Source organism: Rasamsonia byssochlamydoides (genome assembly GCF_041956645.1).
Source record: "Rasamsonia byssochlamydoides strain NRRL 3658 unplaced genomic scaffold VTN77scaffold_8, whole genome shotgun sequence".
NCBI classification, from domain to species: Eukaryota; Fungi; Ascomycota; class Eurotiomycetes; order Eurotiales; family Trichocomaceae; genus Rasamsonia; species Rasamsonia byssochlamydoides.
The window spans coordinates 188,378-205,670 of NW_027192391.1; the positions used below are offsets into that span (position 1 = coordinate 188,378).

Sequence of the window (17,293 nt, forward strand, 5' to 3'; positions counted from 1 at the left end):
GCAACGGCCACTTCTGCCAAAAACACCGCATGCTCGAATCCCACAACTGCAGTGGGTTAGAGGACTGCAAGAAGGAGTCGCATGCTCGCAACGCAGACAAGCTCAACAGCGAGCGGACGACGGTGATCAAGGGTGTATAAACTGGATGTCGAGCGACTGGTCGTGATTATTCTTTCTCCTCTACTCAGTCTCCTCCATCGGATCGTTCTCCCTCCCGATTTTTGACTTGGGCATGGCGTTTTTTTTCATCCGGGCGTTTTCCAATCGATTACAATGTTTGTACTCTTGTGATATCTACGATCTACTATCTACCGTCTACCGCTGTCTTGCAGTTAGCATCTCCTGCGGGCAGGACCGGATTAGATTAGATTAGGTCTGGTTGGTTGACTGTACTGTGACTTGGTTGAGGGTGAATCTTTCTATCTATGTTCAAGCAAGCGAGCAAGCGAAGCGACAATATATGATAGAACATTGATTTATTGATTCATTGATTTGTGTTTTTGGGCGTATACCCTTTCCTTTTTCTTTGTGGCGATATATTCCGTACAGCCAGGGCTTGGGTCTGGGTGTCACTCAGTACCTGAACCAGACCCAGAAGCCAGAGATAAGAGGAAGAAGCCTCTCATAGCATCAACACTACCATCAAATCCCATCCCATTCTACTACAATCGTCGCCGATTTATTGCCCTCGTAAGCTCTCCTCCGTAAGTCAACTTGTAAGAATGTTCTCCGTATTCTGTGCATCACCGTAGGACACGCAAGTGGTGATCGTGAGGTGACTCAGTCACTCAGATAGCCGCCCAGACCAGACCAGACCGCCACGGGCGGGTCCCCCGGGCCTGTCGGGTCGACCTATCGACCTGTCGACTGACCTTCCCATTTTGGTTAGGTTAGGTAAGCCGCTCTGAGATAGATCACGCGACTAGTATCTAGTCTCATCTGCTGTAGCCTGTGGCCTGTAGCCTGTATGTAGTGGGCCAGGTCTGATTATGTAAGTGGTCACGTGAGTAGTGACTACATTACCTACCTAGGAACGTAAGTACCTAGTAGAGTACATACAATTGTACCCTCCGTACAGTGGTTAAATGGATAAGACTATACTATAGGTCGTGAATGTCAATCAGGTTTTTTTTGTACCGGAATTCATTCATTTCGAGGTCAGTAGGATGTTCTTCTAGGTTGGTTAGGTAAAACCGCTGCGAGAGAGAGAGAGTCGTCTATAATGTATTGTATGCAGCAAGCTTCGGATCAATTGCTGGCTATTTCAGGTCTGCGTTTGTGTTGAGTTCGTTGTATGTATGTATGTACATACATAGAGTATATACAGCAGCGTCAGAATTAGATGAATTTCGTCTTTAATTAACTAACCGAACCAGTAGATAGGTGACGTTGCTAAGGAGACTAGACTTCAGATGTTCAGCTGAAATACATACGCCTTGCATAGACCTCAGTTGCAGGAACGGACGTAAGGTAGTAAATACATCGATGCAATACAGTGACACAGCCAGATGCAATGCAATGTAATGCACTCGGTTCGATTTCGTCGCTTTTGATTTGACTTTTCTTAACCTGGTCCAATCTTCGGCCTGGATGGATTGAGAATGTTAGTTGTGTTTTGTCAATCAATCAATCATCAACAATCAACCACGTAAGGAGGTAGGTAGGTAGGCAAGTTCATGCACTTCAACCAAAAAATTGCTGACATAGACCTCGGAAACGACATTCCATGGACAGGACATGACATGCAGGAAGAAACAGTCGAGAAACCATGAAAATGATGGCAACGTACATGTCGTGGTGCTCACTCAGCTTGCTCAGATATCGGTTGAGCTCTTCAACACGCTCCTTGTGCGTCTTGACGCCTTCCCGTTTGAGACGCTCGTTGAGCTGGTGGTCATGTCAGTAGCGCGCTTAATAAAAAAAAATCTCGGTTTAAAAGTTGTAGAAAGGATATGGCATAAGCCATAGTACATGCGACAAGGGTATTGACAGATATAGGAAAATCAAGAAAGTAGCAACAAACATACCCTCTTCCTCCTCTGCTCCTCATACCTCCTCTCCGCCTCCGTCTTGTAAATCACCGTCTCCTCAGGCTCCCTGCTAGACGGGCGATCACACTCATGATCATGTTCATCACCATGGTGGCGAACAGCAGTGGCGTTGGCGTCATCGATCCCTTCTCCTCCTTCCCGGTGATCAAGAGAGGATGAGGAGGAGGTAATTTTCTCTTTCTTCTTTTTCTTCTTCTCTACCCGGCCGTCTTTTACTTTGGACCCTTTGAGCTTGAGCTTGCCGCCCCCGCCGACGGCCGAGTATTCGTCGCCGGGAGCCATGACTGTGATACGTATGTATGTAACTGACTTTCAAGTCAAATTTCTTTTTCTCGGGCCCCAGACACTCGACCCGGTAGGAAGGAAAGAAGGGAGAAAAGAAAGTATGGAAATCAACGGAATTGGAGTTCGATGACTTCCATATCCCGTGCGCAGGTCATTGACCTGGTCGCTTTGATGGCTGGTTTCTAGCTAAGTTGCTCTTAGTAAGTTTGGCTGTGCTGGTACGGCAGATAAGCCGGAGCTGGGCTCACGTGAAAAGCAATCTAGGCTGCGGGCTTGGCCAATTAGATTTAGCGTACAACTGACCTCATACCATCACATCACTTCCAAACCGACATGAGCAGTGTACAAACGGTGCTCTCGAGTATTGTTATTGCATTTTTTTTAACCAAAAAAAAAACAACAAAAGACTACAGAAGAATTCCACCAAATGAATCATCATTCAAGGCTTCTGCTAGTCTACATAGTATTTAGAAGGCCCTGCCTGCAATACTGCAACGAATACATGTACTGTACAGATATATAGGATGGTTAACAGAGCTTTCCATATCCCTATTTATAAGATACCAACGCCAAACCTGAGTGGTGCCATCACATGCTCAAAACTGGTGATCAGATAAAAGTCTCTGCCTAATCAAACGGTATCGGCCGCAGGCCAGACCCCCCCATCCGTTTCCTCATCTCTTCTCCTGCAGCTATCGTGCTGGGGACCTTGATGCCACAACAATCACCCCAGAAGCCTTCACCGTGTCTGTGAACATGCTTGTGATTATGACCTGCGTGTTCGCCCTCGCTTTCCGACCCTTCCTTAAGTTCACCCATCTCAGGAGCGGCCGGAATCAAACTGCCAAAGAGAAAGTGCTGCATGATTGGTAGCTTTCCAAGTACTTCTTTAACAAACATCTTCTTCATCCCACTCTCCACTTTGAACCAGTTCTTAGCCCCAGAGATGTCGTCAAGCATCGGACTATGCCAGCGTAAACCCTTGACCGTCTTGACACTATCGACCCAGCGCACTTGGTCCAAGTAGAGATACTTATCTCCTTCTTCATCCAGGATAGCATTATTGTGGATCGCGAGGGGCGTGATGTAGGGGTGGTCCACCAGCTGCGCCGCTCCGAATAGGAAGGGAAGAAAATGGTAGTCATCCAATCCCCAGACGCCATGCGAACCAGCAGGCTCGAGGTAATAAGTCGTCTGGATGCGCCGCATGAGATGCATGTAGCTGTGGTAAATGCGAAAGACAATTATCGGGAAATCAGGCGAGGAGAGGAATCTCAGATGGTAAAGACAGAGCAGCCACATCATGAAATTCAGCTCGTGGCCCGAGCCATAGTCCAACCGATCTCGCGATCCCAGAGAATTAATCAAGTATGTCGAAACCTCGTCCACAGCTGCGGGATCCTGTATTCCCAGGATATCGCGATGCCATGCTGGACTCTGCGCGGCGGTATCGTCGAAGAGCGAGCGAAACGCGGGATTTCCAAACCGAGAGCCACCCTGGTCGATAGGTGGATTCTTGTCGACGAGAGACCCGAGCAGAGCTACAATCGACAATATCTTCTCTACACTGGAAGACACCGGGGCATCCTTAAAGTCGGTCACCGCACGCCCATGCACCGAATCAGACAGTCCAAATATGAAGGCGAGAATCAAGTTGTAGGCCGGCGACGTGTGAAAAGTTTCGAGATCCTTCTGAGAGAGGATACGACGGATAGGACGTATATAGCGATGTGAGGACAGGTCGAGGGGCTCTGGTAGCGAAGGGGTGGCAGGAGGCGGTTCGGGGTTGGCGGCTGCACGTTTCTTGCTGCGATTCCCCGCACGGAGTTCCGCGAGCTTTTTGGACAGGTCGGCCCCGTTTGTCGGTTTGGGGGCTTCTGAAGTTGAATTAACGGTAGCCATAATCTCTTCTCGTCATTAATCGTCGTTCTTAAGATGGGCTGACATTAGTCGGAGTCCTGGAATACAGAGGAGATGAAAGTACAGTACAGTACCTAGGTAGGGCCTGGCGATGTCATCTGGTGGCGGCAGAATGGAGGATCGCCGTTCACCGCCTCCCCCAGCCGACCGCGTCTGGTCTGACAGCCCTAAGCCCTACATCTACGCCATTATGTGTTAGCGTCCAACCCCAGCTTCTCCAGTCGCTGACAGGACCCGCCCAGCATCATCCTGGATGTATGATCACCGCAGCGGTCGTAGGCAGCTCAGCACACGCCAAAGCCAGAGAATGCTCTTTCTCCGATATGTCGGTGCTGCAGAACAATACGCAGTAGCATTGTCGCAATTGTGGAACTGTACAGCACGCTCAGGATCTTGAAGGCAACCCTTATTCCTGCTGCGAGATAGGTACGACATGAGCACGCCATCATGAATCCCCCAGATCCCGTGGTCGAGGTGGACAGAAGAGAGAACTTATCGGAAGATGTCGATTCCTCCAGGCTAGGTCGACTTCCTGTCGCATCGCCCTCCAACCAAAGCCCTTTGAACCGGACAGTTTCGTGGTCAGATAACTACCAGGGGCAGCCCAGTTCACCACGAGCGATGGCAGCCTCGACGGAGAGACAATCATCGGCCGCGAGTGAGAACACTCCAATCATAAGCGAAGATCATCAGGTCACACGAAGCAATTACCAATCAGTCCAGTCGAGAGACAACTCAAGGGAGCCTGGAACTAGTGCCGAAGGGCCCGCCCAGGATACACAACAGGGAGCCGAGTCTTCTAGAAACGGAAACACGGCGGGTGCTGGCAGTCCGTCGACACGGAATGGAGCGGCCCCGGAAACTCGGACTCCGTGGCATCGACGTTTGGTGGACAAGTATGGGGCGCTAGAATTGGACAACAAGGGCAGCGTTGCGCGTGATCACCTTGCTCTAGGTGCGTTGTCGGTCTCAGTCAACACCGAAGCTGTTGTTACGAGTTATTGCTAACGGCAGGTTCCTGGTTACTATAGAACGAACCTTCCTGGCCTGGCTTCGGACGTCCCTCGCCTTTGCTTCCATCGGGATCGCCGTGACACAACTCTTCCGCCTCAACGGCGCCGTCCCAACCCGGCACACTCACAGTTTATCTACCCAGGGATCGCCTATCCTACCACCTTCCCAAGAGTCATCGTCCTTACTTGAGCTCATCGGCGTGACCGCGGCCACAAGTAAGAACAGCCAGCTCGCAAACGTTGGCAAACCGTTGGGCGCGACATTTATCGGAATCGGGATCTTGATCCTCCTGATAGGGTTCCATCGCTACTTTGAGAGTCAGTATTGGATCGTTCGGGGGAAGTTCCCCGCCAGTCGGGGCAGTGTGGCCCTCGTCACGTTTGTGGCGGCAGCTCTGATCGTGACCAGTCTGGTGGTCATTCTCGCCGTTGCGCCTAGTGCAATGGAGAAGTAGATTGTTTTGATTCTGTCTGTATCTTCTTGTTTCATTTCATCCTTTGCTTGGGTTATTACTGTACAGGTCTGGATCTGTCAAGCAAGGAGTGTGGCGTTCTATATATACCTTTGATTTTTTTTTATCGTTCTTGTATTGAGTTATGACAGGTTGACGGTGTCGATCTGATGCACACGATCCAGATGGACTGGCGACTCACGTCAAACAGAGAACAGAGCCGTAACATCACAGATATAGGATCGGAAACTAGCATTCGACAGAATGTGAAAATTGAAGAAAATGGCGCTTATTTTTTTTAACCCTTTGTGCTACATTCATCCCTTACCATCTACCTAGGTTGGTAAGCGCTGTCGCGACATCCTGCCTAGGTACTGTGTTACACCAAAGCGGAGCTAAAACGGTCCCAACGTTCCAACAGCTTACACAACTTACACGACAAGAAGACCTGTTGCCTAGGTAGACATTGTTGGGAAGCTCTCTCTTTGGTCCTTGTCTGTAACGCCACATAGCCTGACTGAAAATCAAGATACTCCGTACAATAACATAAACAAGGGCTAGCTAAATATCCCCGGATTGTCTCCAGCAGAGGTTGAGTTGAGTCGAGTCGTTGAGCTCAGATGAAACCGAGGCCGTTGATTGCCTCGTCTACAGGACGGAATTCGGTGAGGCTAGCGTGGAAACGGATCAGTCTTCTCTTTTCTTTGAGTGGATATAATAATGCCAGTTGACGTGGTGCGGTAGAGCATTGCAGAAGAGTCGACAATAATTGACCAGGTTTGGTCGAAGCACTCCATCTTGACCTATTGTTTACTGAACAGTGTTGATTTCTAGACGTCCTCTGATCTACAGGGTCCTTCTGGAACTTCTCCATATCCAGATGTGTGGAATCTGTGGATACTGGAGAATAAATAGTTTGCTGGTTCAAGAACTGAAAATTGTGGCTCAGTCGCCTGGCGGAGCGCATAGAGATCGACAGCATTGACCTCACGGGCTATTAATAACTCTATCCGTCATCGGCCCACTACTGACGCCGCCAACGACCCGCGGGGAAATTCATTGCCCATCATTATTGATTCGAAAGTGGTTCTAGTGGATAGTGATAGTGTGCGATAATTTCCGTGGCGGTGCAAGGTCTCCCGGCGCCGGCGGAGGACTTCCAGTTGGTTCGTTCTGCGCTAGGGCCGCGGCGGAGAAATGTCCCACTGGCTGGCCCCGTCATGATTGGACCGTGTTGCCGTGCCCAGTGTGGAGGGAGACACGCAGTCTCGATCAGCAACAAAAAGTACGGAGTATGGCTGGTTCAGTGACTCCATAACTTCCTGGAATTCGATGAACGCAAGTTGTCCCTTCTGTGGAGAAGCTTCGACACGAAAGGGGCAATAAACGCGTCGACAGTTCCTGACGTAGGCTGCCGTCGTCGGATAGCAAATCTGGCCAATCAGAGCCGTCTCGAAGTGGACACTGCGGCTGCTCGCAGGTCGCACCTCAGCATATCTTGGCTGATGTAGGTACTGCCATAGGTACGGAGGACTCGATGGTACCACGGATGAGCACAACTCTCGAGCGTTGAGATTGGTACGGAGGCACGACGACGGAGCAGCTCATTCAGCCCACTCGATCCATAAGGCTGGAACCTTAAAAAGGAGAAGGCCCGTCAGCAGGCATCAGCACTTTGAAGCTGAATAATGGGTCTTTCACCCCTGGAGTCTTTGCTCAGTCTTCGCTTTCAGTTTCACTGAATTGTCTCTGCACATGCTTATCTATATTTGCATTTTTGTCGGCTACGCCATAAGCTGCTGCGTTAATTGATTAATTAATTCAGGCCGTACTGGCCAGTCTGGGTATAATGCTGAGCTGACAGCGCTGGCAGCATGCACTGCAAGGAGGAGTTCCTCCTGCAGCCATGTTTCAGCGGCCTGCCGCGCTCGAGAGTCCGGCTAAACTCTCTCCGGCCACGCGAGATTGGGCGAGAAGCAGCCTCGTCTGCTCATTGGCCAGGACAGAGTGGACCCCTGCCCGGTGCACCCGCGCTGACTGGGTTGCGAAACTCCTCTCCATATGGAGGATGAAAGACTTCAAGAGACGAAGTACTTCCATCCATGTAGAGTACTATTATTATGTCCTTTGCGATGGTGAGAATAATTATGGTAGCATTCTCTCGGAAAATCGAGCAGGGAGGAAGATGGTCGATACAAGGTCGACCTTATTAATCACCATCCTACGGAGGGAATCGGATGATTTCTTGGGTCATGACGTCCACCATTATATTAATTAAATGCTTTGCCTCATCCGGACGTCGTACTTATTGCCTGCTGTACGAACTTTGAAGGGTCCCGATTTATTCCCGCGTCCAGAGTAGCATTATTATTCTAAGATCGCATGACCGTGCGAATTTTCTGGGAGTCTGCGGCTTGCAGCGAGCAGTCAGCGTCCATACCATTTGCATCTGCATCTGCATCTGCATTGACAGTAGGCGGGCTTCGCAAGAGCAGCAGCACCTTCCGCCTCTGCCTAGAGATCGTGCCAGGTCAAACAATAGCCCGTCTGGAGACATTTGAGATAGCCAGCAAGAAAAAGGTAAAGGCCATAATATTTATGGATTCTGGATTGATGAGTCTTGTCTTCATCCAGGGGACGGGCCACTGACGGCCCCCTCTAGGGCCCCCATGGCGCCAATCATGGGCCGTGCGTGCCTGTCGGCCAGCTCAACAAGGGCCCGCAGGCGATGCACTGCTGCACACCAATGCTATCCTAGTTATCCTAGTCTGCCGGCCAAAACATCTCCTTCACCTCTCCTCCACTCCCTCCATCTCCATCCAAACCCTCCGTTCCCGCTTCTTCATCCTCTTCTTTCTTCCCTTCCTTCCCTCTTTCCCTTCCCTTCCCTTCCTTTTCATCTTCTTTGACGGACCGCGACTTATCTCCCTTTGTCTTCTGACAGTTTTCGCCTCTCCGTCCGCCCTTCTTCCCTCCTTGGCCCGGTCTTGTGGCCGTCCGCTCCTTACACCATCTCGTCGCCGCAGTGTCTTGACGAACCGTCCTCTGTCGCCCTCTCCGCGTCTCGTTACCGGCTCACTGAGCATCCCGCGTCCCTCGTTCGTTCCCTACGGGTTGATTTGCCGATTTCGAGTCGATATTATCGTTCCCTTCAGCCGCCGCCTATCGTGCTTTGGTCTCAAGACACGGTCTTCATGTTCCCTTGGCGACGTTGAAGGCCTCCAGCCCCAGTCGGACTTTCCCCCTACGCCGTTCGGAAAGTCTCTCGACGGTCTGGAGGCCTGCTATAGCTGGATTACAGGAGAGGTCGGGAGTCTTTTCTTCGTGCTATTGGAGTGAAAGATTTTTATTTTCTTCCCTTCTTTTGGCGCCCTTTTTTTTTTTTTGATCTACCGGTTCATCAGATTCTCAGCGCGGGTTGGCTGCTGAGAGTCTGGAAAGCCTGCCGTGCACTATGGCTTCGATTTCGATTCCCCCGCAAACCCAGGTGACTGCGCCCACTCCGCCTCTGGGTTCGGTCAATTATGAGAGTGGGCATGATGCCGGCAATGTGACAGTTTCGGGTCGACCGCCAAATCCCCCGTTCGTCTTTCCCGCCCGAACCTCGTCCGACAGCGTGCGTGATAAACCTGCGTCCTATGTTCCGCCTCCTCTCCCCGAATTTTCCTTCAATCCCGGTAATATTCACGCTCCCAGCCCGTCGACATCCACCCTTTCAGCACATCCTCGGCCTGCTGGTCATCGTCGGCGGCCAAGTGAGCTCATCGGCGGAGAGGGGTCTCCCAGTCCGTTGAATACGAGCCCAGGAAATCCCGAGACTCCAGCGTCAGATTCGTCAACTCTCCCACAGCCTGGTCCGGGTCTGAGTGCCGCAGGTCCTGGACGGCGTGGTCATGCTCATCGCCGCTCAGCCGCCATTTCAAGCATGGACCTAACCGCTCTCGCCAAAGCGTTCCCGGCAAACTCCACTGCTGGAAGCGTTCCATCCACTCCCGCGGCTATGAAGCAAAGTCATGTGTTCCACGATGATATTTCACAACCGATGTCCCGGTCGGCGACGAGTTTGCAGCAGCCGTCTCCGCCTGCTTCTCCCCGCCAACGGCCGGCGTATCTCCAGGTGCCTTCTCAAGGGCCAGTCGCGCTTGGTGACGGCGGGGCAGCTACACCCCGTCCTGTTTCAACCGTCTCCACCGACACCTCGAGCAGCTTGTCTACAGTGCGACCCGGTCATTCTCGATCGAACAGCGCCGCTCCAAGCGTCCGCGTCGAGATATCGCCTTCACCACCGAAGGTGCGGCCAAAAACAGCAGATGCGAGCCTGCTTCTTTCTCCAAGCGGGAACAACCTCTCGCCAGGGGACCGCACTGAAGCCTCAGGATCGCGTCGGAAGAGTTCGCCAGATATCCTGGAGACGAAGGAAGAGAAGAAAAAGAAAAAGAAAAAGAAACATCACCGGGATGATGGCAGCTCTAAGGAAAGCTCCGGCAAATCGCATAAGGGGGATGAAGCCGTCGAGACGTCTCGATCCAGTGGTGATGCTTGGGAATCGGCCTCCAGCACGCATTCGCGGTCGGGTACCGAGAACACCCCCTCCGCAAAATCTCACAAATCCCATAAGAAGCAAAAGAAAGTGCGCTCGTGGGCGGGCGCTATTTTCCCATTGAAGAGTAAACGACATCATGTTAAGAAGCCGCCTAGGAGGAGCCCAACTCCTCCGCCCATCATCACCAGAACTAACTCCGACATCGGGTCTATGGATGGAGTTAATTTTGACGATGATAACATCGTCATCATCCGGACTCCGACGAATCCGAATGCGCCAAAGGCGCCTGCACCACGCCTGGATACAACAGTCGATTCCGTTTTCGAGAAGTCGTGGAAACCTCGAAGCTTCTATGAACAGAACCTGGACAACGACGCGTTCAGCCCGGTCATCGATCTGGATGCCGCTTTGGGACCGTTCAACACTCCCGAAATGAGCTCCAGCCGTGTTGCCGGGAGTGCGTTTTCGATCGCAACCAGGAGAATGTATAGCGGTGGACGGCGGGGTGAATTCATTGGACCGGAGATGCGCTATCATCGTCGCGCTGAAAGCGCTCCAGAAATGCCACCGTTTGACCGCAGTGCTCTGGGGTTCCACCGGTTTGGCAGCAATTCGACCATGGCGCACGCTGATGTCTTTTATGAAGAGGAGGAAGATGCTTTTCTTGCAGAGAACCAGTCAAATGCGGGTGATCAATCAGCCCGGAGAGACTCCGCTGCCTCGGAGTCGGCTGCCTCAGACTCGAGTGAGAAAGAAGGCGCCCAGCCGTCCAGCAGCGAAACGTTGGAGACTGTGGTTCATGCAACAGCGGATGAGGGAGCAGCACCGGATCAGGGACTAGGGATCCAAGTGACGGCGACAGAGGAGTCGCCTTCCGATGCGGCTGAGGTGGAAGATGGCCCCGGTGATTCAGTCATGCATGATGATCCGGAGGACATATCACCACTCCAGTCGAAGAAATCGGTCGAGATCGTTGAATCAGATGACTGGCCGTCGCAAGCACCAAATCCCCCCAGTTCGGACGTGTCTCCCCATATTGTGTCTCTCGAGAAGCGCCCCTGTTCCTCCCCGGTCGACTTTTCGTATACTGTCCCGCAGCTGACGCTACCTGGTCACCACCCGCCTTCCAGCTCCGCCTTTCCGTCTCCCGATCCTTCTAACGTTTCGTTTGAGGCTCCGCGTTCAGGAACGGCATCGTCGATGACCGATCCAACGTCGTTCCATCACTTCCACGACCAGACGCGAGGGTCGATCGAAGATGTGCCATCTTTGACGAGCAGTGTTTCCACCAGGACGAATCACCGGTCCCGCTTTTCGTCGGGTTTCTACGTCCGTTCCTCGGGAGAGCGGTCGGCGTCGTTCTCGGCTTCGGTGCCTCCTCGATCGAGCCATTCGCATAGGGCGAAGCGGTCGAGTCTGGTTAGTTTGTCGAGACTGGTGGGCGTCTCCCACGGAGAGAAGAGCAAACTGAGCCATGAAGAGAAGCCTCCAGCGGACGAAACGGAAAAGGCCAAGAAGAAGGGCCACCGAATTAGTCGTCTCATGCACTTCTGGAAGACGAAAGAGAAGCAGAAGTCCAAGAGCGATGGAGACTGATTACGACCGTTTTCTTTATGGCTTTGACTTTTCTTTCTCGGGTATCAGGCGCACTGATGGTATGACATGTCAGATGGACTAGTGGTTAATGGCGGTTTACTCATTCTTGTTGTGGATTGTGGATTTTTCAATGGGGGCTTTTTTTTTTCTTCTTTTCCTTTATTCCCTCATGCGTCCATGTCCGTGTTGTGCTGTGTTTCTGTTCGCGTAGGTTGTAAATATGCGGAAGAAGCCATCTTAAGATGGGAGAGAGCCCATCTCGACTCGATTCTTATTTATTATGACCTCAACCTTTATTTCTCGGAATGTCTATTCTATTTTATTCTATTGTGAATGCGAAGGAGCATTTCAATCTCGGCTTTGGCTTTATTTTATTGGATTTTATTTTTACTTTTCTCTGTTATATTCTGCTTCTTTACTCTCGTTTCCAGCCCATCTTTTTTTTTTTCACGCGTACAGATCGGGTTAGGTTCTTGATTTGATTTCTCCCTGTCGTGTTGATTCAGCGAGCTCAGGCCTGACATTTCATGAAAAATAAAATACCTAGATTATGTATGTATGTACTTGGTCCGGCTGTGACGTGACCTCTTTGGTCCGACGGTCCCAAGTCATATCATATCATATTCTAGCATAGCATAGTGGTGCATGCAATTTTTCGCAGTTCTTTCTGCACTTCGCTGGGATTGTTTCCTCTTTTTTCTCGCCTTTTTTTTTTGCTTTTTTGCTTTTTTTTTTTCCTTTGTCTCATGGGGAGGTTAATTTTCGTCATCTTTCTTTCTTTCTTCTCACTCTGGCTTTTGATTGATTTTGATTTTGATTTTGATTTCTTCTTTTTTTTTTAGAGCAGAGCATAGCAAGCAAAGAGTGTATGTGTGGGTGGGGTTTTTTTTTTCTTTGGCCCTCATTTTCGAGGCCTTTCTTTTTTTTTTCTCCAGTTTTTCTCGGATTTTTTTCCAGTTTGAAGTTCTTCTGCTCTGCGATAGGTATGCTATATTGCTATTATACTATTATAGCATACCTTTGGCTTTTGCTTTTAATGTTTTGGATGGACTGGACTGGTCTGGATGGATGGATGGAGATGATATCTCGTCTTTGGAATAGGGATCAGAATCGGAATCAGAATGGAGAAGGAAATAAACTATCGATCGATCGAGCGAACAAGAAAGAAAGCAGGCAAGCAAGCAGATCAGACTACATTAGGTCAGAAGATCAGATCAGATCAGATTAAATTAAATCAAATCAAATGAAATGTCCTTGAGACAAGAGAAGACCATACCTCTTATCTAGTCGATTGAGTGAGACTGTAGGGTCCGCGTGATTCGTTCACTATTTTTTTTCTCTTTGAGTAGAAAGAGACGATCTGTCTAGCTCGTTCGTTGATGACTTAGTTAAATTAAACCTGTTTTATGTATTTTCTGCAGAGACATCACTAAATCACTAATACTTTAAAAGTTAAAAACATTGTTCCTTCCGTTTGTACAGTACACACTGTCATGTGGCTGTAAAAAAAAAAGCAACATATATAATATACATACATAGATATTATTGATTGGCAAGACGTGTCACGTACATAGGTATATAAATCGGATTGGCGAAGGGATTATTACCTCCATTACAAAGTTATATACGAGGCTATTATATTATATTAGCAAGGGATATATATGTATCTGTGAGGGAGACAAATTAATATTACTAAGGGATAATAGCTAGATCTACCTATATAGCAAGGAACAAGGAATAAATATAGGTAGGGAGCTCGCCTGGAAAGTGGATAATAATAATACATGTACAACAACAGCAGCAGCAACAGCAAGAACAAAAAGAGTTTCTTTTGTTGGATGACAGCTTTGAATCTCCTCCAGAGTATCAGCCCCACGAACAACAACTAAAGGCCATGAAAGAAGAGCTCGCTCGACTCCCCCAGTGTCTCTGGCGCAGCAAGCAAACCCGGTATGCCATCTACCTCGAACAGCCCGAAGACGCCTGGATCAGGGAGCACTTCGCTCTGCGCAGGACAGATCGATGGTGGCGAATCGTGCGTTTTGACTGTAATCTGCAGGGGGGCTGCTGCGAGCGGGGTTGCAGGTGCTGTGAGAGACCGCGGCGGGTATGATATTATGCGCTGGGGTATGCACTGTACGATTGCTTGTGGGTTCTGTGTTCGTGATAGGGTTTTATAGGCCTGATCCTAATACAGCATCAGATACCTGATCAGGTTTAAGAGAGGAACAAGTGCTGAAGGAGAAAAGTGCTGAAGTTCAAATGTTGTCGTCATTCTTGCTGATATGACATGTGTGTACAGTAGTAGTACATACATACAATGAGCTATACAAATAATGCTTATGATGACTTGGTTTAATTCCTAGCCAAAACTTGGAACCTAGGTAATTACCTACCTATTACTTCCTTCCTCCATGCCGCCACACTTCTCGGAGTAGACAACTTATGTTACCAAATTACAGTACAAATCTCGTCTATGTATGTATCTGTTAAAAACCGCGGTATTTATCTATGACCTCGTCTCGCCAGGTGGTTAGTTGGTCACATATATTTTGACTATACAGATGTATTAGGTAGATAACATCACTAGGTATATTATAAAAACCTTACCTTCCGTTCTGCACACTGCCACGTGGCTGTAAAAAGCATGCTACAACAAATTCATGAAATATGCCTAGCCCCTATTATTAGAAAGAGATAGATATCAGCGAGGGAGACAAATATTACTAAGGGATAATAGCAGGGACTATATAGCACGGAATAAATATGGGTAGGGAGCCCACCTGGAGAGTAGATAATAATAGATACTACCTACCTAATCAATACAAGGAATACAGTGAATAGAATATCGTAAGGAATATGAGTATGGAACGCGCCCGGAAAGTAGATAATAACAAAGACTAGGTAGATGATATAAGAAATATCGTGAAGGAACTTTATAAGAAATATAAGTAGGGAACCCACCTGGCAGGTAGATGATGAAAACTACTTATATATATAGGTAGTCCCAGGCATAGAACAGGTAATTAATTTAATTAATTTATTTTCTCTTCAAAGTTCAAACCAGTCAAGCAAAGCAAGACCTGTAAAGGCTTGTAATAGGGGAAAAAAAAAGGAAATAATATACTGGTAAGACCACACAGTAGATATATTGTATATTTTTTAGAAGATGTAGTGAGAAAAGTGGCCTGTTTTTTTTTTTCCTTTATTCGAAAAAGAAGAGAGAGAAAAGAGAGAGAAGAAGAAAAAGAAACGCTCATAGCCTGGTTCAAACACATCCCCTCTACTGTATATAAGGATTCTATACAATTTTTTCCCCCTCTTTATGGTTTTATTATTGTATTATATATAGTGATTGACTAGTAAAACTAGATTGTATGTAGACTAAATAAAGCCATCTATTGCTGGCTTATTCTCTCCTTGTAATCAATTTTGGCTTCTATTTCTTGTCATTGCTTTGTAGTTTTACTTGCCTGTTTAAAATGAGAAAGCTTGCCAAGCACTTCGTAGGTTGGTTACCTACGGGGGAAAACTTTGCTATATCAACCCCCGCTTGCCGACTCTAGCGCTCCCGATCAAATCAACGGGTTAACTACCGACTTGGAAATATATAATTCCCGAATTTTATTAACACGCATGCTATGTTAATATATAGAAAAAAAATATATCATAGAGAAATTATACCTATAAAATTTATATTTATATATTTATATATATAATGGGCCCTAAAAGGGTAGGAGGAGGAGGAGGGAAACCAGCGAAGAAACCAGATTCGAACCGGAAGAAGAAAGCATCGTCGCATTCACATCAGAATGTACAGCAGCAGCAACAACAACAACGGCAGAAAAGGAATGATCTTGATGATGACAACGACAAAGAGGAAATCGACCTGTCGACGGGCACCATCCCACTGACGCTGCAGCAGCTACTGCTGAATGTTTTCAGATACGGTCTGTTGGAGCAGATTCAAGATGGGCAGCAGCAGCAGCAAGAGAAAGAATTGGACATCAAGTCCCTTATCCAAACTATCAAGGCGCATCTCTACCATCGCGACTTTGACTCCGCTTTCGCGGACGCCGATGAGGATCTCCTGCGGGCGTATGCGCTGAGGTGGAGCGCGGCGAGGGCACTGGGCTATGCGGGCATTTTGAAGACTGTTCTGCGTGATGGTGTGTTTCTGAGAAGGAGAGATGATAACGATGAGTGTGATGATGTCAAGGACACCGTTCATGTCCTTTGTATTGGTGGTGGTGCTGGGGCGGAAATTGTTGCTCTGGCTGGGATGTGGAGGGATATGTTGGATGATGAAGAAGAAGATGAGAAGGAAGAGGAAGCACGATCAGGAGATAATCCGGTGGATACGGATAAGGATAATGTGACGACGACTCTCGCTGCTGGAGTTGAGGATCTCTCGTTGAATGGTGGTGACGATGATAATGGTGGTGCTTCAACGGAGGATGTCGAAGAGACAGAGAAAAGAAAGGAAGAAAGACCAGCACACATACCATCACCAAAACGAAGACGGAGATTGCTGCCGAATCTGTCCGTCACCGCCGTGGATATAGCCGACTGGTCGACCGTCGTTGCACGGCTCTCGCAGACGATCCATTCGTCTGCTGTTCCGGGCTCGAAGGCTCATCCTTCGCCTTTGCTTCCACCGCTTATCGAGGAGGGGGGAGAAGCAGGGAAAGGAGGAGGAAGGGGAAGCTCATTCTCAGTCTCGTTCAAACGCCTCGACGTCCTCAGCCTGACGGACGACGAATTAAGAGCTTTGCTCTGGCGAGATAGTCATACTCAGGCTGCTGCTGCTGCTGCTGCTGGGACAGTTTTGATCACGCTCATGTTCACCCTCAACGAGCTCTTCGCCACGTCCATGGCCAAAGCCACCCAGTTCCTCCTGCGCCTCACTGATCTGGCCGCGCCGGGGACCATCCTGCTTGTCGTCGACAGTCCGGGGAGCTACTCCACCGTGTCGTTGGGAGGGAAGAAAACCAACAACAACGGCGACGATAGTGGCTCTTCTACTGCTGGTCAGAGACACTACCCCATGAAGTTCCTCCTCGACCACACCCTCCTCTCTGTCGCAGTGGGCAAATGGGACCGCATCCTCTCGCACGATTCACGCTGGTTCCGTCGGGATGCGACGAGGCTGCGGTATGATGTTGGAGAAGGGGCCAGGCTGGAGGATATGAGGTATCAGATTCATGTTTATCGAAGGTTACGAGATTAGATCGGGAGTTGTCTTCCTTTTGGATGGACGAGACGTGATTATATGTCTATTGCTACAAGAGGCATCACCTAGGGATTAAAGGCTAATTCATACAGTTTTCATTAGAATAATTTTTTTCCCCCTCTTACATTACAGGCCTTAATTCCTCGCTCGTTCAACTGGTTTGAGCTCCAGTACGAAGAGAAAATACGGAGTATTACCTA

At 49.0% G+C, this 17,293-nt stretch overlaps 5 protein-coding genes across 5 annotated transcripts; 3 read left to right on the forward strand and 2 right to left on the reverse strand.

Moving 5' to 3' along the window:
- Positions 1-1,564: 1,564 nt before the first annotated feature.
- VTN77DRAFT_8904 (uncharacterized protein) lies at positions 1,565-2,333 on the reverse strand (the record flags this gene model as incomplete). Its single annotated transcript, XM_069425453.1, has 3 exons — positions 1,565-1,586; positions 1,790-1,887; positions 2,028-2,333. 3 exons carry the CDS (start codon positions 2,331-2,333, stop codon positions 1,565-1,567), a joined length of 426 nt encoding a protein of 141 aa, XP_069280781.1.
- Positions 2,334-2,963: 630 nt separating this feature from the next.
- On the reverse strand, positions 2,964-4,238 carry VTN77DRAFT_8905 (uncharacterized protein; the record flags this gene model as incomplete). Its single annotated transcript, XM_069425454.1, has 1 exon — positions 2,964-4,238. The coding sequence occupies one exon, from the start codon at positions 4,236-4,238 to the stop codon at positions 2,964-2,966; it is 1,275 nt and encodes a 424-aa protein (XP_069280782.1).
- Positions 4,239-4,703: 465 nt separating this feature from the next.
- VTN77DRAFT_8906 (uncharacterized protein) lies at positions 4,704-5,724 on the forward strand (the record flags this gene model as incomplete). The annotated part of the gene is made up of 2 exons (XM_069425455.1): positions 4,704-5,211; positions 5,288-5,724. 2 exons carry the CDS (start codon positions 4,704-4,706, stop codon positions 5,722-5,724), a joined length of 945 nt encoding a protein of 314 aa, XP_069280783.1.
- Positions 5,725-9,175: 3,451 nt separating this feature from the next.
- On the forward strand, positions 9,176-11,860 carry VTN77DRAFT_8907 (uncharacterized protein; the record flags this gene model as incomplete). Its single annotated transcript, XM_069425456.1, has 1 exon — positions 9,176-11,860. One exon carries the CDS (start codon positions 9,176-9,178, stop codon positions 11,858-11,860), a length of 2,685 nt encoding a protein of 894 aa, XP_069280784.1.
- Positions 11,861-15,578: 3,718 nt separating this feature from the next.
- Positions 15,579-17,090, forward strand: VTN77DRAFT_8908 (uncharacterized protein; the record flags this gene model as incomplete). Its single annotated transcript, XM_069425457.1, has 1 exon — positions 15,579-17,090. The coding sequence occupies one exon, from the start codon at positions 15,579-15,581 to the stop codon at positions 17,088-17,090; it is 1,512 nt and encodes a 503-aa protein (XP_069280785.1).
- Between the last annotated feature and the right edge of the window lie 203 nt (positions 17,091-17,293).